This window comes from Thermobia domestica, chromosome 5, assembly GCF_964235325.1.
Source record: "Thermobia domestica chromosome 5, izTheDome1.hap1.1, whole genome shotgun sequence".
In the NCBI taxonomy this organism is placed as follows: domain Eukaryota; kingdom Metazoa; phylum Arthropoda; class Insecta; order Zygentoma; family Lepismatidae; genus Thermobia; species Thermobia domestica.
The window spans coordinates 36,447,063-36,470,698 of record NC_137458.1 but is presented as its reverse complement, the minus strand read 5'-3'; the positions used below and the strand labels follow the sequence as shown (position 1 = coordinate 36,470,698).

Genomic DNA, 23,636 nt, shown 5'->3' with positions numbered 1-23,636 from the left:
GTTGATTCGAAGTGCTGGGAAAATTTGAACGATAAAATTAGGCTTAAATTAAATCCTTAATTTATCCAAAACATGAAAAATTCTTATGATATGGTACGTGAATTGCTCTGTATTGTATCCGTTTACACTTAGATAGAATTGCATATTTTGCATAAGATGAGAATAGAGCATGAATTTGAAGTAAATAAATTTAGTCCCTCAGGAAATCCAGCTACCACTTATTTTTGCAGTTAAGTTACTTTTTCTTAACATGAAAAGTCAGGAAATTTCTTGGTGATTGCGACGTTCAATTAATCCTCATTTGTTATCAGTATTAATATCTGGTTAAATACCGTAAGAACAAAATCATTGTACCGTAATTGTTTCATTTTCTGTAACAACTAAAAATAAAATGATTTTAAAAGCATTAAGTGAAAATAAGTAATTAGTAGCAAATACAGGGTGTGTTCACAAAGTTTCAAGACTGGTCTTAGAATAACAAATGTATTATACATTTTTGTAGAGCGAACTAAAAGTCTTCGAAATCACCCTTGGGCATCAACTCACCACTGCCAGCGTGTTTTCCATTATTCATAGGCTCCTGAAAGTCTTAGCGCGCAAGGCTGTGAAGGGACATCGTCGAAACCACCGGGACCGCTGGAATCGTGTCCCAAAAAAAAATGGGAATCGTCTTGAAGAATGTTCAAGGCTTACTTCGTAAACCAGGCGCCGTGCATTCTGTTCATGCGTCAAAACCTTCGGAACAAGTTTGGCACACACTTTCCTCATCTCCAAGTCTTCTGTCATTAGCTTGAGTACCGTAGTCTGATCCAATCCCAGTTCATCGGCAATTAATCTAACACTAAAACGACGATTAGTGTTCAAGAGTTCACGCCTTTTCACCAGATTTTCCTCAGTTCGGCTTGTTGCAGGTCTCCCAGAGTGGTTATCGTCTTCAACGTCCTCGCGGTCCTGTTTGATCCTCTTGTGCAACATGAAAACCATTGCACGTCGCTTAGCGTCTTCTTTGTAGGCCTCATGAATCATACGAAAAGTCTGTTTCTTTTGTTCAGTTTCGCACAGAACTTTACAGTGTAACGCTGCACCAAATGTCACTGCATTTCCCGTTCACTCAGGTTTCGACGGGAGTCACTGACACACACACTAACGCCACTAGCGATCTACTCACTCCCGCCTCTCGGAGACAACTGACGCTCGTGCAGTCGGTTAGCTGACATCCCCCACTAACGCACCCTGTCGGTGGAACGTCTGCGCGCGCACCCTCTACTCAGGTAACACTCAATCTGGAAACTTCGTGAACGCACCCTGTATTAAAATTACTACTTTTTGAGTAATACACTTCAATACTTGGGTAATAACCTTGCGACTAATACTAATTCGATTTTTGGGAGGGGATAAAATTTGTCTGAATTGGTATCATGTACCCTGAAGGCATGCTGCTTTTCGGAAACTCCCATTTACAACTGCAATTTTCAATATTGGCTAAGTGATGCATTATTTCAAGTAAATGTAATGGCACGTTTTTATGCATGTTTACTATTTTTCATGTTTAGTGTTGTAATCTAACACTAAAACGACGATTAGTGTTTCCAGATATGAGTTTAAAGCAATAAATGCATTGAAGTTTTAATGATAAAATAAGTTTGGCAATGACACTTTACTGCATCGAAAATTTATGGAATTGTTTGTATGATTTCAGTACTCCCTGCGACCTTCTTCAATAGAGATGGGAAGCTTAAGATAACTCATCATATTTTTTCACAATGTCATATCGCACTTCAGCATTTGTATAGCAGAAAAATGGTGAGTTGAAAAATTTTGAGAACCGATTCCTCGCACTTGAACAGCCCTTTCAGTGAAAAGCTAGTGCTGGATTCAGTTAAAGATAAGTGCTAAACTTATTTTATCATTATAAACACGCTTCAGCTTTATCTCAGTTAAACAAATACTGACGTTTTTTATATATGCATTTTTTTCCTGCTCTGTCTAGGATTTCCTGGAAAGCTGTCGAGCTCCTACATTACTTGCAGAACTGGATGACGATGATGAACTTCCGGAGCCAGATGATGATGAGAACGACGATGATGAGAATGAAGATGATGAAGACTACGAGGAAGTAATGGTTAGTAACTAAATTTGTTGTACACAGCGTGAAACCAAATTACAATTTACTATTTCTCAAAGGACTTTTATTGTTTCTGTAAGACAGAAAATTCACTTAAATCGTTGTAACAGTTTTCCGTCTTGAATTAACATGAGATCTGAAATCTTTGAGATTTACGTCCCACGATTATACCAGTTAGGCTAAAGGAGACTGTGATGATGAGTAATGAATGAAATGGTGGAATGAAGAAAGTGGGAGGAAACGGGAGAACCCCGAGGAAACCCATGCACACGGTGTTTGTCCACCATAAAGTTCACTTGGCGGGAGCAGGCTATGAACCCGGGACCCCGTGCACCAGAAGTGAACGTTCTACCACTGAGCCACCGTGGACCCTTAACTCGAATCCGGTTCTTCCGCGCTAAGTGTTAGAATGCCTCTCAAAACTACAGACAAGTTCTCCTGAGTTACTGACGTAATTGCAAATTCAGGGAGTATATACTGTTGCTGACGGTACAATTGGCTCAAAAAATGTTTGTCAATGGAAAGATTCAATATGGTTTACGTTGTTCATTGGATTTTTAAAAAGTGTCAGCTTAAACTGGGTACGTATGCATCGTGCAAAACATTTTTTTTTATGAAGATTTGGACATGTTCTGGATTCTTTAGACGGATTTGCAAGTTTTTTAAAATTTACTACATGTACAAGAAGTAGCACGAAGAAATTTTGAACATTAAAATCAAATAACTAAATGATTTTCTTTGCTCATGCTTCCTTTCTGTGCGTTAGTAGTAGAATTAACGCGTCCTTGTATGTGTGTGATTATAGTGTAAACCTTGTTTATTTTCTTATTTGTCTGTTTTTAGTGAGACTCCTCGAAACTACAAAGTGAACACTTTTGTACAGTCGTTTCATGTTTTGTATTTGCATAGAAAGTGGAACCTAGTAGTACTTTCGGATGTGTACCTTGTCTTTGAAATGCTCTGGGGAATCTCATAGAAAAAACAAACTGTGTACAAACATTTAAAGCCCTGTGAACACGGCAATCATCATCTTGAAAGATGGGATTGTTCACTACATGTTCATTTTGTTGTTTGAGGGGATGGGGTGAAATGACAATACTTGGTCACTGAAAATGTTGTAATGAACATACTGATTTGGTTATGTTGTTATTCGTCTAAGTGATCCCAAATCACTGTAATTTTTGCGTTTATATCATAAAACCAACTCTACCCTAAATTACACGTTGCAGGTGAAATGCGTCATTAGACTTTCGGTGACTTGACATCTTGCATCATTGACAACAAAAGCGCAACTCGTCTCGACCGTACTTACACGTTTTAAGTCCGTTGAAGCCCTGCAGTCTTATTCACCACAATGAGAAATTGTCTTTTTCGTGGTGAATTTCCCTTCACAGTGTTCTTTCGGAAATTGGTGGAGATTACCTAAATGTATTCCGTCTACTGCAGCTCATGTCAAGGTTGAAACTATTTTCCTTGACCAGGAGTGAAATTAGTATGCTGTCTTTAAGTTAGGATCTTTTTCCAACCACAGTTCTAGAGCAGTTTTACGTTCATATGTGTGTTTGACAATTCCTTAAAGAGAGACGTTGCCCAGTTCGGTTTGTCTTATTATTTTTATTATGAGATGTCTCCCAACAGGTTCCTTATTATCTTTAATATCCTTGTTTTTCGTACTTTCGTATTTATTTTGTTTTTCTTGATTTATTTGCTTAGTTGCTTTAACCGTGTATGAATCAAAGTAGTTAATATTTATAGTTTGGACAATGCTTTTTTTTTTTTTTTTTTTTTTTTTTTTTTAAAGGTTATTGCCGACCCACCAAAAGTATACTATCATATATTCTCAATAATTCGGAACATTAACAAATTGGGCACCTTCTTCTATTGTGTGCCCATGGACATCCAAACACAACGGCCTTTTATTTGCAGTTTTGTCACATCTTTGCTTCAATTTATCTTGATGAGCTGTTTCCATATAACTGACTGGCTTACTCATTCCAATTAACTGCAGTGATCATACATCATGGATAATGGGTTATTTACTTACGTATTACCAGCGAAACGGCATCTGTAGCAATAGAAACTAACCAGTGTTCTTTTAGAGGGTAGTTAATTTTTTGTCCGGTACACTTATGATCCGTAGGATATTCTCTTAACTGTCAGTGCGAACTGGGTGAAATTCAAAATGAAAAATGAGCACCTGAACCGTGAAGGTAATTCGTATCTCTCGCTTACCGCGTCCGTACGCTACACTACCAAGTTCTCTTTCTAAGTAGCCATGCATTGATATCAAAATTGAAGGTACCACATGGGCAGAGTCACAACCTCTATTGTGCTTGAGTTACTTTGTCTACTAATAAGAACTTTTGTAAAGGATGAATTAGACACTGATACAAAAATAAAGAAGATAGTAGTTTTTTTTGTTTCTTTTCACAGGTGTGAATTCAGTTAAATTCAAAGATAAAACAGTGTATTTTCACTCTTTATGCCCGTGTTTAACAATTTTCTCATTTGTGTAATTGAAGTTCGAAAGTAAACCCTTAGAAGACACCTAGATAGTGGCATCACCAACCCTTTCGTAAGACTTCGCAAACAGATTTGAAGCTTTGTGATCAATAATAGACCTATGTTGATATTTATTAAATTGAACAAACAATAGATACAATCTGCTGCTAACTGTTTTTCGTATACATTAGGAAGTGCGGTGGCTCAGTGGAAGAGCGGTTACTTCTGGTGCATGGGGTCCCTGATTCGAGTAAGTTTGTGATGGACGACATCGTGTCTAGGTTTTCTCGGGGTAATCCTGTTTCCTCCACATTCTCATTCCACCAATGCTACTATAATCAATTCGCTTGCCTTCATCAATCATCTTTAAGCCTAAAAGGGATTCCGTGTGGTGGAACGAAAAAAATAAAAAAAAACGGGAGAACTCTGTGAAAACTCATTCACACGGTGTTTATCCACCACAAAACCCACTTGGAATCTGGGATCGAACCAGGAAACCTACACGCCAGAGGTGAATGTTCTACTACCGAGCCACTGTGCCTTGTGCTAATAATTTTGTAGAGTTTCTAATTATAATGGTGAACGTAGTAAAAGAGTATGACTTTTCCCATTTAGAGACTAAAAGGTTTAAAAAGTCGTAAGATAAACTTGTATTTAATAAGCATGGCTCAGGTTCAGAGGTGAATTTATCACACTTGATAGGTGTGAATGATAATTTTTAAAACTTTTGAAATACGAGTAATAACATTGTTAATAATCCTTCATAATTAAATAAATGATTGCGAGTTAAAAAAAATAAATAAATAAATAAAAAGCAGGAAGCTTACCTTGATTAAACTCATACACAATTCTAGTATTAAGCCGAATGGCTGAATTTCTAACTACGCCGCTCTGAATATTTTATTCGTTGTTTATTAAATTATACCTTTAGATTTTGCAATATAAATTAATTTGTGTTACATTAAGAAAAAATTCTCATAAAGAGGTTCTTTTTATTGTTTTGTAACAGGAAGAAGAAGGTTATGAATCAAGGAATGGAAAGAGACGAAGTTGGGACGATGAGTATGTTCTAAAACGTCAGTTTTCAGCGCTGATTCCAGCCTTTGACCCTCGACCTGGTCGAACAAACGTAAATCAAACTACAGACCTCGAGGTTCCACCACCAGGGTCAGACGAAGGAAGTGGAACCCAAGAAGTTGATCTCATGCCACAACCCAAACTTCAACTAACCATTAGAGGACCAAATTTACCTGGAGTAAGTTCATTTTTTCGATCATTAACTTCAGTTCTCTACTATAATTTCTATGTAGTCTATATACAACTTCGATGTAGGCACTGAGACTGTAAAATAATGCCAAAGATTTTATTTTTACTGCATGTCAAATAATTCGCAGCTTAATCTCAGTATCGTAGATTGGAATTAATAATTTCGCTAACAGTGCATTCAAAAACTGATACCTCTATTTCTACCACATATTTCATTAATTTTGGACAGTTTTCATTTTAAAATGAGAGAAATTGTAGTACCCGAACGTAGTTTTATAAGGATTATGAGATGTTCACTTCATCATAAATGATCGAGTAGCATTGCTAATTTTGGGAAGCAAATACTTGTGTCTATAGGATTATGTACTGTTCCAGTAGTTTTACAGGTTATTATGGAAAGACTTATATTGTTTTGAACTATATATTATTCTTTGTTTTTTTGTAGGTACCTGATGTGGAAGTTGCATTGGATTCTCCAGATTGGACTATATTTAGATCAGTTCAACAGTTGATACAGTCTGCGGACTTAGGAAGTCGTCAAGAAAAACTTCGTCGTATTTGGGAACCAACTTACACGTAAGTATTGTCACCATGTATACTTTTTAATTGCGTGTTTGGGTTTGCTGTTCTTTTAAATTTCATGCTTTCTGCACAATTGCAGTAAAATGGAGTGTGTGTATGAGGCGTTCCGAGTGCTAAGGGCGAATTCAGTGAAGGCTTGTTTCCTGAAAATGTAATCCAAAGGGTCAAAATATTTGACTATTTGTTTTGAATTTTTATTTTCAAAGGAAAAGAACGATTTCCACGAACTTATAGGCACGAGAAGTGACTGCCACAAAGCAGTTTGATATTACTACTCAAACAGTTCAAATGTAATTTTCGAGCGTTCAGACAGCACGTAATTTTTGTTGTTTGCCCGTACTACCCCGAACGCCTCCTATATATGTACATTATGCTCCGTAAGTTCATCGAAGGAAGATTTTAAATATTTTAATGAGTTCATTTTTTCTTTTGTGATTGTTGGCTACACGTGCGTCATTAAAACAATGAATCGTGAATGATAGAACCAGTATGGGTTTCTTGTGTAATATCAGTGGGAGACAAAAATTATGCAACAGTGTTCGAAATGCTCGTTAAGAAAATTTTTGCGAAACTCTAGTGCCGATACAACAAGCAATCCACAAGTTAAGATGATTCTTCCCTCTCAGGAATTCTCAAGAGATAAACCTTGCCTCTCTGTAATAGACAAAAATGTGACCAAAATGGCCCGTGCATAGTACAAGTCCGTCAGATCAATGTGTGTCATATTTGATATCCTTATTACAATGTCCATCGCATTTTCATTGTCGGAACTTGAAATTATATCGCAATCGACACTGTAGATGTGTAAGAAGTTTTTCTGTAGTATTTGCAGCAGTTGTCGGATTGTTTGGAAGAAGATGGCACTAGTGACTGGTCAGCACAAGGTCGTTAGTTTTCATTGTTATTTTGCCACACGGTACAAGCATCTTTCACGCTATATAATCATTTCTTCATATATTTGCTGATATGAAAGCTGCGTGTCAGATCTCTGTATTATTTGCTGTTAGCTGATAATGATCTGTTATTACAGATAAAAATATTCATTGGTAGGGTGCTCACCTTTGGTGCGTAGAGTCCCTGGTTTGATCTCAGCTCCTGTCAAATGGACTTTGTGATGGGCAGACACCATATCCGTGTATTTTCTCAAGGTTGGCCTGTTTCTTTCACATTCTTCACTCTGTGATCATCGCCCATGTCGTCATTACAGTTTCTTTTAACCAGAGTGCATAATCATGGGATGTCAAACTAATAAACCCTAGCAATTAAATTTGATAATAGTATATGTTGTGACAGATGTTGTTTGTTACTCAGGGATATCTGAGAATTAGGTATTCTTTTAATGAAGAAATTTAGTAAATCTCATAGTACTAGATCCTTACAGTAACTAACAGCAAGATTGTGGCGTTGTCATTCCGAGCCATAATAGTACTTGTGATAGACAAGAAACTGAGTGTCAGATATATATAAGAAAAGAATGTAATGTGTTTAATTCTCTTTCAGGATATTATACAAAGAGGTTAAGGAAGAAGATGGAATGAGCAGTGATGCAGGGGAAACACCAGTTGTCACCCTGTTTTCTCGTATCAGTCGTGGTAGCACAGGAGCTATAGCCAGCAGTTCACCAACTACACCTTGTTCCAGTCCTTCGTCATGCACTGTAGAAGATGTTTTACAGCTTCTTCGCCATCTCTATGTTATAACTACACACAAAGAAGAAAATATTAATGAGGGTACGTATGTAGTAAAATGTTGCACAAGATCGACATTACTTTATATATATATATATATATATATATATATAGATAGATAGATAGATAGATAGATAGATAGATAGATAGATATAGATATATGAAGAATTGTCATAGACAGTGACTCGAATAGGGGTACACATAAGTCTTGTATGCTTTAGCTTTCAAGATAATTACCTTAGAGTCTTACGCGTCTCTTAACTCCTAGAAATTTACGAACCTTATACACTATTATGTAAAATACTAGTTACAAACTGCTAATCTCTTATTTTATTTATTTATTCTTTCTTTTTCTTTTTTCTTTCTTTCACACTCGATCGGAAAGGTGCAATAGTCTTTTTCAAGCCACTCATCTTGAGTGAGGCTTTTCCTGGGCTTTCCTCATTCAAAATCGAGTTATAATACTTGTATTACTGTGGAATAACCAATTAAGATAACACATTTAAAACTTGTCTTAATGCAGCCATTTTATCTTATAAAATCATTTAAAATTTAGACTCGCGAGTATAGGATGATACAAAGTTAGAATTGAGTTCTTTCTCAATAGTTAAACAACCTTACAAATCACTTCAATGCTTGAAAAAACGTTAGATTGTTCAGTTAAAGAGGTGGACAAGCACAATAAAACCTCGTTGCCGCTTATCTGTAGAACCACACACACACTACTCTTGGTCATCCGTGTAACTTAAGATTGGCGAACTTAAGTGCATTAAGATGAGATAAGTCATTTTTTACATTAGCAAATATTTTATTTGTTACCTTGTTTGAGTAGTTTTTTTAGGGATGATATCACCAATTTATGTACAATGTCGTTCAAAAGATTTTGTTCATTATTCCTGAACAAATTGACCAATAATTTTAATGTCACTTGTTATAACCGCTCTGTACAAAACAGTCTCTCTGTCTCTTGTATTATTACATCAGAGTCTAGATATTTGACAGTTATGGCAAAAGGTTATTCTAAAGAATAACTTCGGAACATGACTACAGCACAGTTTATGATATATGTTCGCTATTTCGTGTAATTAGAGCTCCCTTCTAAGAATGCGAAATTATTTTGTTAGATTGTTTTAATAATTTCTACAAATAGTAAGATCCTGTGTTGAAACTCACTAGTATGCAGAATAACATATACGTAGAATAGTGTGTTCTTTTTCAGTTTTCAACTTCTTTTCTTTAAACAGGAACTCAAATTTTTGCAGATGGTGACGGTGAATTAGTATTATCACCAGAAGACTTTACAAGCAAGAAGCTCACAAATAAATTACTGCAGCAAATTCAAGATCCATTGGTCCTTTCATCAGGAGCACTTCCTACATGGTGCGAAGAGCTAAACCATTCTTGTCCATTTTTATTCCCATTCGAAACAAGGCAATTATATTTCAACTGCACTGCCTTTGGAGCTTCCAGGTAAATCTTTCACTTATAGTTTTAATAAATACAAACGATGTGTAATAATAATAAATAAATCGCTGGTACATTTTGGTAATGTAACGAATAACTGATGTATATAATGCTGAAATATTTAAGGTGATGAAATAATTTCGAGAGCCGCTTCTGCTTTATTCTGCTTTAGTTAAGATGATTGCAGTAGAGACCTACAAGGGCCGGGCTTGGGCGGGCCGACACTGATTTCTCTTCAGGTCGGGCCGGGCTGGGACCGATTAATTGCAATTCTTTAATAATTATTGACTTTCGTTAAACGATAATTGGAATAAAGCTAAACGTTGAAGAAGTATGCCCGTGAAAAATGTTACAAAGAATGCAATAGCTATTTACAGTTTGTGTTGCTTAGCGGCTCCACTTTCACTATGGAGGATTGCAGGCATTGCGCGGTAATTTGAGCTCTGACCTTGACCTTCACTGAACCCAAAATATGACAAGGGGTGGGAAAGTTTTGCCTGTTGCTAAACAATATTGCCCTCTACACTTTATGCTAAAAATCAATTAAGTTAGATTTTTGTTACAGGAAATGGAGTTTTTGTTCTTTCGATGACGCAAAGTTCTAGGAGGCAGTATTACCATTCGGGAGGCAAGCGTGAGGTTGTGAACCAGAGTTTAGAAAATGTTTCTGAGGGTTAGGTCAAGTTTAATACTAAATTTTGAGAAAGATTGGGGCTCGAGCTAAATTTTTTAAGAATTTATCGGGCCGGGCCAAAAACTTTTAAAACTTATCGGGCTCGGATTGGGCTTGGGTCAAGACTTTTAAAAACCTTATATCGGGTTGGGCCGGGCTCGGGCTGAAAATCTCCAAAACGTTTCGGGACCGGGCTGGGCCGGGCCTAGGTACGTTCGGGCTGGATTGGGCTCGGCAGAAAAATTCGGCCCGTGCAGGTTTCTAGATTGCAGATCTCGAAAAATTCCTGTTCTTTCTTTCTTAACACTACTGTAAACGTGTCATTTTAAAAGTAGCTCGCTAGCTAATCCTGTTCTTATTAACCCCCCTCCCCACACACACACACAAAAAAAAAAAAAAAAAAAAAAAAATACAGTACTAACCTTGTATCTCCAAAAAAATGTGTTTATTAAATTAAATTAATTCAACCCTCGTGAGTTTTCTTCAGTAATTCTCCTGCTGCTGTGCTTATTGTTGAATGTTGATCCACACACAGGACATTCTTCAACCACTAAAATTAAGGAAATGAAGGAAGGCACAGCACAGCAGCGGGAGAAGAGTTGCTATAAAAGACTCTAGAGATGGTTAAAATAATTTAACTTAATAAATATAATTAATTTTTTAGGTAAAAGTTCAGTACTTAACACGTTGACTTCCATGTGTATGGAATTGCCGCGCCGCGTGTATGATTTTCCATACACAAACAATATATTGCACTTTTGTCGTATTTGTTCTATAGGTGTATATGCAATTACATACATATGGCGTACAAGTCAAAATTTAATGTCCACGCTGCGTATATGCAAAACCATACACAGAGAAAATCATACATTTATACATCTAAAATAAAAGCGAAAACGGAGTATTACTGGCGACCTCTTGCCAGTGGCGTACAGATGATAACGGTCAACATGTATGGTAGTCAAGCTGTTAATTTTAATCTACAATATAATCCTATAGCGTGCATTAACATGTTTGCAAAGCACTTGACAGAATATAACTGAACGATACTTAATATTAAGTAGAAGGAATGTTGCAGTGTTTTCAATGTCAATTTGTACATGCTAAGTAGGATTATGTCAATGAAGCCGAAATCTTTAAATGGAACTATTAATGACAATCACAATTCTGATCAAGATAACCATCGTCCAAATTTGTTTCAATTTTTAGTTCTAATATAAGAGGTCTTACAAAATGTTTCTTTCTATTTGTAATGTAGTATAATAAGTGATTATTCCACGAGGTGGCCCGCGAAAGAGAATTTCCTCGGGACATACCTCAGATCGTACTCAACGTGGGTTACGAGTTCGATGTACTACTTGCACTCCCATGTGTTTTGACCTCTTTCCCCCTTCAGTGGGAAAAATCTGAAATTTCACTGTGTATAATGATTGGTTGATCTGGAATTTAGTGTCCTGTTCAGCACCAAGGTTACATGAAACGTGGATCTACAACTTAATGTGGGATCCGAACTACATGAGCTCCCACACAGAATCGAACCCGATGTATAATAGTGTTACAAAAGGTTATGTATGGCATTCCAGATCACAGCCAAAAGTTGATGATGTAGCAAAGTAATACAACACGTACATTGTTTCACAAAATCATCTTTTGTAAAAACTCACATCTCACGAAGGTTTAGTTTCAATTATAAGTGGAAGTTTAAAAATTGAATAACAGATTGTGACGGTAATGAATAAATTTAACATCGGTTTCACATATAAATAATAGATTATTCCATGAAAGTACACTGTACAAATAATTCAAAGGAGAATGTGCAAGCATATAAATATGTTAGAAAGACGTAGAGAATCGACTGAGACAGTTTTTAGCAAAAGCTTACTATCCCAGTCATTGTAGTGTAGTTGGAAGTCACGGTAATATTTCACCTGAACTCAGTTTGTCTCCATATTTAGTGGAGCATATCCAGACATCATCTGTTGTAATGATGATTAGAGTTTTGATCTTAGCGAGATTTGCAGGTGAGAGTGAAACAACACATGATACTAAAATCCAATTCTAGATAGCAAGGTGGGCCCTGCTTTGCATCCTGAAGGTTGCGATTTTGAAATATGCATGCGTTCGCACTGATAGTTTAGCATTATGACACTGTGTAATTAAAACGCAGAGCCTAGGAGAGACAAACTTTATTTATTATTATTATTTTGTAAATAACATATTCTATAATTACTTACTGTATTATCCATGGATCAACGCACTAATTTGCGTTGTTTTGACAAGCTAACGGATAGTACGAATATATATAAACACATATTTACTTTTTCGGCAATGACATTAGCTTATATCTTAACAAAGAATGTAGCTAATTAACAGAAATTCTGTCACTGCTTACGCCAGTCTTAAGTTTTTTCAGGATTGTTTTGCTAATTAAAGTAGAAAGGTGATCCATTGTTATATACCATTGCGTACCGTAATAATTGTGAATTATATGTCGTATTTAGCACGCACAGCATACTGTGAGAAGAAAGGGGAGAGATGATAAATTCTCTCGCAACATGTTATTGGCTGGGCTTGTGTTTTATATAAATTGACATTGCGGTTTAACGTAGTGTTTTGCTAAAGATTACGCTTGAACGTATTCTGTTAACATCTAAATGAATTTCTATTCTTTTGTATCACCCATATTACTATGAATCAAAGCTTAAATTCTCCATATGTAGTTCTCTATTGACTTCTTTCTAAATTTTCAGGTCAATCGTTTGGCTGCAAACACAACGAGATGTAACATTAGAACGACAACGAGCACCAGGTCTTTCTCCTCGCCGGGATGACCCTCATGAATTCCGAGTGGGAAGACTAAAACATGAAAGAGTGAAAGTTCCTCGAGGAGAGGCGCTGTTAGACTGGGCGATTCAGGTGATGAAAATACACTCAAGCAGAAAGAGTATATTAGAGGTAAGTACATTTTTGCTTTCATAGTTAAAATAACTTTCTGTGTATATCGTAATTTGTAAATAAATTTAGACATTAGTTTGGAAGTAGGAGTAATAAATATATAACTAATCATTCACTTACAAACAGGTCTTCTCGGGTTAGCAGCCAGGTAAATGCTGTTGTGTGTTGCAACATTTCGAGGGCTGACGTTGTCCTTATCTTCAGGCAGATATGATGAAGCAATAGTGTTTTCTTTCTTTCTTTCTTTTTTCTTCTTCAAAAAGCAGACTTTTTATAGGAAAGAACTTCCATCCGCTCCCAAAAAAACCTGCTTTTTGTATATACCTGTGAGTAACGCTAATATACTAACTTCAGAACATGTAAGATTCACAGGTATAAAATCCGGGCAAAACTATTTGGACAAATACATACATACATACACCTAGGTATACATAGGTACGAGGGCAAGTCAGTAAGTATATACACTTTTGTTTTAATCGTCTGTAAATTGTCTGTATGGTTTTCTGCACTCTAGCCGATAGATGACATAATTGTCTTCGTTTGTGGCAGGTTTCAGCGTTATGACTTCAGTTTACTTTGCGTTGTTGCGAAGTAAACATAGCTGCCTCACTGTCCGTTTCCACCACACAGGACTCGGTTAGCTGCTGACTGTCCAGTAGGTACTGACAGATTTTCACACGATTGCGCGTGTTCTTTTAAGTGAGTTGTTTTGGAACCCATCTCGCACAGATTACGGAAGTTGAGTTTGTTATGAATAATTTCATATGCAGAACTATGACAAATGTTCATATGGTTTATACATTTCATATCTTCGTACACGTTCAGACCAAAAAAAAAAAAAAAAAAAAATCTTATTACGGAACGTGATTCTTCTGTGGTACAAACAGTGGCTCAGCTGTGTTTACTTTGCAGCATCCCAAAGTGAACTGAAATGATAACGCCGAAACCTGCTATAAGCAAAGAAAATGGTGCTATCTATCGGCTTGCGAGTGAAAACAGTTTAGCCAACGTACAGACGATTTAGAACAAAAGTGCACATACGAGTACTTATTGACTTCTTCTCGTACATATATATGGTATATATACAAACAAACAAAATATACCCGACATTGCATGTATATGACTACGAGAGTTTCTTTTGCCAGTATCATGTAGTATGTTCTGTATTACAGTTCAGTAACAGCACATTTCTATACCGAAGTGTGTAAAAGCTTTCTATATCACCATATATGTATAGTTTATTCATTAAATTTACCTTGTATGGATAAATTAGTCATGACTGTGCGTATTGAAGTTTAGGTAGTAGGTCACTGAATGGATAAGTGTAGTATATAACTTGTATATTACACTTAACACGATAGTTTCACGATTTCATTTGTTGTAGGTTGAATTCCAAGGCGAAGAGGGTACTGGTTTGGGTCCAACGCTAGAATTCTACGCTTTAGTAGCAGCGGAACTCCAGCGACGAGACCTCGGAATGTGGCTGTGTGATGATGAACTAGCTGATCAAGAACAACATGTGGATTTAGGAGAAGGAATGAAGCCTCCTGGTTACTATGTGCGACGATTGACAGGCTTATTCCCAGCTCCTTTGCCTCAAGACTCTGCTGCGTGTGATAAGGCTGTGAAGTATTTCTGGTTCCTTGGTGTGTTTTTAGCAAAAGTACTGCAAGACAATAGACTGGTGGATTTGCCTTTGTCTCGGCCGTTCTTGAAATTAATGTGTCATGGAGAGATTCGGAATAATGTGAATGAAAGGTAAGATACAAAGGACAAGTAGAATGAAGTTGCTCTTATAATTATTTTTATAAATCGTACTTAAAAGTGATAAGGTTGTCACGTAAAAAAGAAAATTCCGTGCAGCTCCCTATAAGGCTACAGGAGGTTGGGGAGGGGGGAGTGAGACAAGAATGTTACTGGGAATTAAGAAAAATAATTTTATTGGTTTCCGAAAACAGCAAATGACCCTGGTGTATTGTTCTGTAATTACGAGGGGTATTAAATGGGATAGGAATTTTAATATCCAGTGTAAAATGGCCTCTGAGCTGTATCTGGTGATTGTTAAATAAATAAATAAATAAATAAAAAGTAATGCATCCTATTATCCTAGATCTTGAATAATGCATCAATCAAGCTAAACACTTAAGCTAGGACACACTTGAGCTGAGCAATGAGGGTGCAAAGTCCCCATAAGAATAACATGGAGAATTTTTTTTAAATATCGGAAATGAACAATATTAAAGTTGAATTTATAGTTTTTGGTATGGCTGAAATGAATAGTAACACTCTTTAAATCCAATTCAACTTCAAGGTCATACTCCACTCCCCATGGAGGGGAGGGGGGAGCGAGATTTGAAAATTAGTCGGAAACGACAGATATAAGTGATGAATTCATAGTTTTCGAGTTTGCTGAATTTAACGGTGTCTGCTTTCATGTTGTTCAAGTTCATCCTCACCCCTTGGGGTGGGGGGTGGGAGAGGATGACTTTTTAGAAATATTCAGATAAGCTAGCTAATTAGTAACTACTGTAATTAGAGCGAATTAAACAGATTAACATATTTTCTCGCTCTTGCACGGGAGTCTGTGGGTTGCTAGTTTTAAATATTACTTTATTGTGAATCTATAAAAAAATCCAAAATTTTACCGCCCTTAAATTCTGCCGCCCTGTGCTCGAGCACAGAATAGCACTTACCTAAATACGGGCCTGGGTCTACCACAGTATTCCCATAAACATTTATTAGCCTCTTTTGGATGATTTTTACACTGGTGCAACCCTTTTTCACCAGGAACTCAGTTACCGCTCTTTGTTATGCCTCAAATCAGTGTGTCCTTCAATCAATCTGAAACATCCCAATACACAAGTGTTAGTGAAGGTCTAATATATAACACATCAACAACGCGCTACTAATTACGAAAAATTATACGAAGCATTACTTTTTAATGCCCCTCGTATTCTCATAATATTAGCAATAAGTGTATAGCTAGAAGCTTACATAGAGAAGTGTAATATACTGGTTCTCAGCGGTGTTTTTAAGATGATTTCCTCCTGTTTCCAATATTTTTGGTATATTTTTTTCTGACATGGGTAATAATGAGGAAAACTCACTGTCAAATTTAATTTTCTTTTAGAATTGGTTTATACCCAGGCGACAATTCCAGACCTTCTGCGGATGAAGATGTGATGATGTCGTCGTATATTTCAGAAGAAAGTGAAAAAGAGCTTGAACTGGATCCACCTAAACCAAACCAAGAAGGTGGAAAACCATGGTTAGTAAAGATAATCTCTTGAATTCGTGGTCAGTTAGATACTTCGTACTGTAATTAACCCAATAATACCAGGTAGCGGGACAATTTAATAAAATTGTGGACCCGACTGAAATAATGGTCTAATTAAGAATAATTTAAAATGAGAAACACAGACTTAAAGAAGCTTTTCATTCTCTTGTGAAAATTATTCTGCAGAGCTTATAATTATTTGGCAGTTAGTACAACGAAACTCTCAACTTTTGTATGCTAGGGGGGACGGTGGCTCAGTGGTGGAGCGCTTATCTCTGGTGCGTGGGGTCCCTGATTCGATCCCCGGCCAAGTAAGTTTGTGATGGATAACATCGTGTCCGTGGGTTTTCTCGGGGTATTCCCGTTTCCTCTCACTTTCTCATTCCACCAATTATTCCATGATCATTCACTTGCCTTAGTCTAATAGGCATAATCGTGGGACGTTAAACTGAAAGATTTCATTTCAGTTTTCAATTGAAATTACAGGTTATAAAATTATTCTTAGTCGGTGGCATGGTCCTATAATCTAGTTGTCTTGTAGGCGAGATAATGGTGGTGAGTAACGGCCTATGCTGTGAGGATTAATCTTGTGTGATCGTTGTATGATGTACACCCGCGAATTGCACTGATCGTGGTTCGGAGTCTTAACGTTAATGCTAGGTCCCGTCCTTCATAACATGTGTGTTACACAAGGACGTAGAACACAAAAGGCACGCTCAAAATTATTCCTCATAAATTAGATTCATACTTAGCTGCAGAGTGATCTCGTAGTACCTTTTTAATTTTTTTCCTGACAGTTAGTGTAGAAAACCTAGATTTTACGAACAAATGTAGTCCTGTGATTTAAAAAAATCAAGTTTTTATTCTTCTTCGTTTGTTTTTTTTTTTTCTTTTAAGTAGTTACACAATCAGTATTATGCAAAAAAAATAATAATAATAATAAAATAAAAAATAAAAAAAGTAAATCAAAACGATTATAATATTAGAGATATCATTTTTTAAAATATCATCAATTTTGAGAACTTATCTCGTTAAAGTTTTACGCTCTGCAAGCTATTCGGATAATACCAGTGGTCGAAGTGAGACGGTATGCGGTGGTATGTCATACCGCCTCTGGTTTTTCAGTAATGAGGACATACCGTCGCTGTTTTTTCAGTGATCAAAACAATATTTAAATTACAGGTATGTTGAGTCAAAATCATAATAAAACATAGCGCCTCTGCTTTTTTTTCCACTTCGAACACTGGGTGATACTTATAATTATTGAGTTGTAGACCACTAATCTTTTCAGTTTCATTTATACATGCTTCAGACTTCCCAGCCCTAAATAGATTGAAAGACTTTTCAATGTTGAAAAGAAAAATTCAGTCAGTAATGTTAATTCAACAGAGTTTTGCTTTCTTTGCGCTTTAATAGAAAGCATATTAAAGAAATTTATTCGGATTTGCTGAGCTGAAAATTAAGTGAATGGTCGCTCCTCGATTAGATATAATGTATTATTATAACAATATTTGACCAATAAATATGACATTCATACCTGTATTTGTTTTCAGCAAAGTAGTTTTTGAATAATGAAAGTAACGTTCGAAATTTAAAAATAAACAAAGTTAATTATGAAAACTCATAATTAAATATGATGACAATATGATTGGATTTTCAAAAATTAGACAGTTTTACTAATGTCAAAATAAACATCGCACATTATACATATTGTGTTGTGTTGGGAAGCAGCTGATTTGGAAATTTAAGGTATGATATTGATAGACGAAATGCTTGGGAAAATCTTGTAGCTCTTGCCTTCCGTGCTCATCGTTCGTATATCCAACGTATGCTTATATGGTTTAAGTGGACCACAATATTCATTGGTAATTGTATCTTGACAGTTTAACTTACTACACGTTTTCTGTTTCAGGTTTTCGGGTCTTTTGACTCCAGAGGATCTACAGGAAGTAGATCCTGTAAGAGGTCATTTTCTTCACCAGCTACAAGAATTAGCGAGCCGCAAAACTAGAATCATTCAAGACAACACCTTGTCACCTGAAGTGAAAGCAAATCAAATACAGAATTTAGCTTTGTTGACAACCTCTGGCCCAGTGGTGCATCTAGAGGACTTGGCGCTTACTTTCCAGTATCTTCCGTCTTCGCGTGTGTTTGGCTTTTCTGCTACAGACTTAGTGTCCGGTGGAGCTGATGTTGAAGTTACATTGGATAATGTGGAAGAATACATTGATCTGACGATGTCCTTCTGCTTAGAGAAAGGTTTACAGAGACAATTGGAAGCGTTTCACCAAGGCTTTAATCGTGTCTTTTCCATGGACAAACTCCGAGCTTTTAGCCCTGAAGAAGTGAGAGTGATGTTATGTGGTGATCAAAATCCCAAATGGTCAAGGGAAGATCTTCTCAATTACACAGAACCAAAGCTAGGTTACACACGTGATAGGTAAGAAATTGACAAAATATTCGTAAAATGTTAATCATGTGAAATTGCTTTTGTTTTTCTCTCTCTCTCTCTCTCTCTCTCTCTCTCTCTCTCTCTCTCTCTCTCGCTCTCTCGCTCTCTCTCTCTCTCTCTCTCTCTCTTTCTCTTTCTTCTATTTCCTTCTCATCATTTCTGTCTTTCTCTTTCTGTAATAGTGAGGAATCTTCTTCATTTTAAAGACCACATTGACAATCCCCATTTCCCAATAGGACCGCATATACTAGTTTTGAGTAATCTATTTTTTTCTAGTTATTTTACAGTTATTACTTAAATGGTTACATTAATAATTTACATAAAAAGTATTGCATTTTAGTAAATTGTTATTAGACATATGTAACTTCAGAATGATATTTCTCGTATTTCATATTCCTTATATAATGTTTCTGACGGTTTGAAATTTAATGTGCAGGTCCTCTTTAATATTTCTTTTAAATATATCTATTGCCTTAAATATGTTCATTATTAACACAAATATATGGAAATGGATACCCTATTATACACGTTCACCAATATAACGAAATATTGCAACTTCAAATCGCATTGAAACTTGAGTGGAAACCCAGATCATACTCAATACAGTGAAAATAATAGCAAATTTTATGTGTAATAAAATTAAACCATAACATTACCATTACCTACAGATGAATATCAAAGTAATAGAAACACCTTTAAAAAACTGCCATTTACTAGCTTAATATGTCGTTAGATCCTCTGAACAGCTCAGAGAGTATGGTGTGGAATCACAGAGAACGTAAATATTCCTCGTGCGTTGCATTACTCAGTTTCGAAAGAGAGGAAATCTGCACTGGATTCGTTTCTCCTAACCGAACCACAGATGATCAATTAAGTTCAAGTCCGGAAATTGGACGGGAGGCATGCAACTTCATCCTTTCATTCCTCAAACCGCCGCAATAACTCCAGCTGTGTAAATGGGCATATTGTCCTGGAATATAGTGAAAGCACATCTGGAGCATACGATGCATATGCCCCCCTCTAAAATGGCGACATAATTACAGGCGGTGGCGTGACTGGTAAGCGTCAACACACAACTTATTGAAAAATTGATATTGCAGCCAACGGTATTACAGAACCACCGCAGTGTTTTATAGTTGGGCGGAGGCACTAAGAATCATATGTTTCTTTGGGCTCCTGCCACACACAAACATAGCCCATATTTTGAAATAAGATGAACCGTTACTCATTCGACCATATCACACGTTTCCAGTCATTAGCGTTCCCTGTTGCATGTTCACACCACCATTGGCGTCGCGCTAAAGAGCCAGTGTAATCCCTTGTTTACCAGTGCAATCCGACCTCTTTATGTCCGTGTAATATGACTCGCGGCGGACTGTAGGAGGTGGTGTTTGAGATTCACCGTTACTTGCACCGCAGTCTCACGACGGTTCTGAGTGACAGTCTGCTGTAATGCTATGTGGAAATTGTCACTGAAAGTTTTCTCCCGACCTCTGTTCTCTCCCGATGTGGTTTTGGCCTTGTTTTTAGGCCATCATCACCTTGGACACTGTCCATGGCGACACACCCAATTTACTTCCACTTTCGTCACTCGTGCACCATACAACCGAGCGCCTACAATTTACTCTCTTCAAAAATCATAGAGGTTTTCCATTTTACACTATCTCCGTGTTCAGTTCACTACATACTGCTGTTTAACTGCTCCTCTCGTAGTACGGAATTTTCCCTTACAATCCACCACCAACTGCCCGGCGCTCCAATCGCCACCTGACCGTTGTCAACCCAGACATCTGACTTATTTCCAACTCTAAGTGTTTCTAGTACTTCGACAACCAACTGTATTTCTTATATATGTCGGATCCTAATGAGTCACGGCACAACACTGTTGCGGAAGAGTGATACAGATGGTACAAACCTGCTTCGTAATAAGTAAACTTTATTACCAGGTTGTGTAAAAACTTGAATTCTGTATCACCTGAATATAATCGCACGATGTAGGCAGACATCATTCAGTGCAAGAGTCATTTCTTCTAAGCACTGGCCTACGTTTAAACCACTCGTAAAGTTATACCGCAAAACTGCTCGTATCTCATTTCATGACCAAGATATCATAGCAAGCACTTCAGACTATAACTGTTAATGAATAACTCAGCCCATCGACTTGGTGTAGCGGTTATTGTGCACGTATGAACATCTCATCCTGCATCAAGAAGCAGGCTCCTGCGACACATTGTTGCGTCGTATTGCAAAAGTTTCCTAGTACCCTTGTTACCCTTGTTCTTACCTTTAAAAGCTTTAGGGAAGCAGACTCTAGTGACATATAAAAGGATATGTAATATGTTAGTGTCTGGTACATTAAAAAAAATAAAATAAAAGTATACGCACCCATTCATACGCCAAGGATGACCTCGACTTGGAATTTCAACCTCCTTTGCTGTTTTCGTCGACCAATTTTTGGAATGAAAAACGCCTACTTCTAGAATTCATATAATGTTCAATTTGATCCTCTTCGCACAAAAACATTAAAAACCACTGAGTTTTAACTTCTTGGCAGGCGTCTTTGTAAATTCTTGATTTAAAAGAAAAAAGAAAAGCAAAAGAAATGTGAAAATAATTATTATACATGAACAATATAATACAAAACCATTTACACTAACTCTCCTTGATAGAAAATTAATCATTTTTAAAATTGGACGACGAAAATCGCGGAGGAGGCTGTTACCAAGTCGGTACATACTAGGAGCATGAACGGGTGAGTATGTTGTTTCCTATGTAAAAATACCTTTGTAGATGGGTAGATCGTCTTGATAACGCTTTCACAGTTAGAGCGTAAATTGAATGAGTAATGCATTAATTTGGTTCTACAAAGATGATGCAGTTTTACAAGATTAGTTAGCTTTGTCGGCTATTTGAGTAATGCAAATGACTAAACCAATACATGAGTATATATCATTTCTGTAAGATTAAGTTTTTGAGAAATCTCGAAGTGAATTTTGCTCGCTACTAATTATATAAACTTAGTTCATAACATTTCTGTTAAACGTTAGTTCATTTGTGTAAGTCAAGTATTTATTCCATTATATCTTTGTTTTGCAGTCCTGGTTTCCAGAGGTTCGTGAACGTACTTGTGAATATGTCTCCTGAAGAACGCAAAGCTTTCTTGCAATTTACCACTGGCTGTTCGTCGCTTCCACCCGGAGGCTTGGCTAATTTGTATCCCCGTCTCACCGTTGTTCGGAAAGTGGACGCCGGCGAAGGCAGTTATCCGTCAGTGAACACTTGCGTGCACTACCTCAAACTACCCGACTATCCAACGGAGGATCTGCTGCGGGAGAGACTGCTTGCGGCCACCAGGGAGAAGGGCTTCCACCTGAATTAACAATGTGGGAGATGACTATGAGTCCTGCTCAAAACATTATAATAAAACATGGGCTTTGTTTATTGGTCCATATCTGCTGCAAGCTGCCAGTCAGAAACAGCAAGCACCTTCTGTGATCAAACAGACTGAGTTCTAAAACAGTTGATTTCTTTGCGTAATTGACAACTACTGTGTAGCAGCTACAGGTGTTGTGGTTTGACTATCACTTGTCCCTTGTGTACACATAATAACGCAGTCTTCTTGTTTTCGCTTTGATGTATTCCATGTGTATAGTTGAATGTGTCCCAAAATTGTATGGGCTCCTGTGCAATGCAGTATATTCACTATTAAAGAAAATATAGAGAACTTTTATTGTATGGTTTGGAGAAGGAAGACAAAAAAAAAATATTGTATTAGATGTAGCCTAAGACTTTAAGATTTCTTTTTTTAATTTTTGCAATAGTGTTGTACTAAGAACTGTGAAGGAGCTATTGTTTTTCTGCAGTATTGGACTCAAGAGGGGACTGCTAATGCATTGGTGGACTTGCAGTGCTGTTAAGTAAAGCCATCTATTGCTGCAATGTTAAAAGCAGCTTTTTTTTTCACTGTGCCTTAATTGCACATTTATCAAGTTTGTGATAGGTTTTCACGTAGCCTCAGCGGCTTTCTGCTTCGACTGTTAATGAAGCGACACGGAAGAATCACGGGTTGGCTGTGGAGAAAAGGAGAGCTCTTCAGTTGCAGATTACACACCATGCAACTTGTTGCTTTTTTAGGCATGTTAATTGTACAGGTGGGACAAATACAAACTGAAGGGCAAGTTGTTAATGATCCCATTTTTTTGTTTTGAATTTGAAGAGAGAGAAAGTAAAAAGAAATGTTAACGGGTGCACGAGCTGTGTATCTGATTCCTCTGTAAGATAAATAATATCTTGTAAGGTCATGTTTATGTTCAGATGGTTAATAAAAAGTCACAAATGGCTTACACTACCATTGTGTTTCGTGTTTGATGTGAAATCACACAATTGTTTATGTATCAAAGTTGCTGTGTCGCAGTGATGTTTAAAGTTACAGGTAAAAACCAATTTTTCTCTACGTCTAATTCTTACTGTGGATGAAATTACATTAAATTTCATAGTTAGTAAGTGTAGTTGAACTAAAGATGAAAAAAAAATCATTTAGGAATTGTCACTTCTTTTGTCTCTTTCGAAAGCACAATAGATGTAATAAGAGTCTGCTCATCCACTGTCAAAGGTGAAGTTCGGATGGTCTGTGAAAGGGAGGACTGCATAGT

The 23,636-nt window shown here is 36.8% G+C and overlaps 1 protein-coding gene across 14 annotated transcripts in view; it reads left to right on the top strand.

The window, feature by feature from the left end:
• The window catches only part of Ufd4 (ubiquitin fusion-degradation 4-like), a 222,950-nt gene extending 199,618 nt beyond the window's left edge, over positions 1 to 23,332 (top strand). For 11 of the 14 annotated variants that reach the window (XM_081758514.1, XM_081758516.1, XM_081758521.1 and 8 more), the window contains 10 exons: positions 1,991 to 2,122; positions 5,637 to 5,882; positions 6,339 to 6,469; positions 7,976 to 8,205; positions 9,408 to 9,633; positions 13,051 to 13,255; positions 14,640 to 15,013; positions 16,386 to 16,523; positions 18,445 to 18,972; positions 22,081 to 23,332. In XM_081758514.1, the coding sequence (XP_081614640.1) occupies positions 1,991 to 2,122; positions 5,637 to 5,882; positions 6,339 to 6,469; positions 7,976 to 8,205; positions 9,408 to 9,633; positions 13,051 to 13,255; positions 14,640 to 15,013; positions 16,386 to 16,523; positions 18,445 to 18,972; positions 22,081 to 22,363 (2,493 nt within the window). In that variant the 3' untranslated portion in view covers positions 22,364 to 23,332. The remainder of the gene's footprint in view (positions 1 to 1,990; positions 2,123 to 5,636; positions 5,883 to 6,338; positions 6,470 to 7,975; positions 8,206 to 9,407; positions 9,634 to 13,050; positions 13,256 to 14,639; positions 15,014 to 16,385; positions 16,524 to 18,444; positions 18,973 to 22,080) is intronic. The other 3 variants (XM_081758520.1, XM_081758513.1, XM_081758519.1) reach the window with 1 other exon arrangement.
• The last annotated feature ends 304 nt before the right edge of the window (positions 23,333 to 23,636 follow it).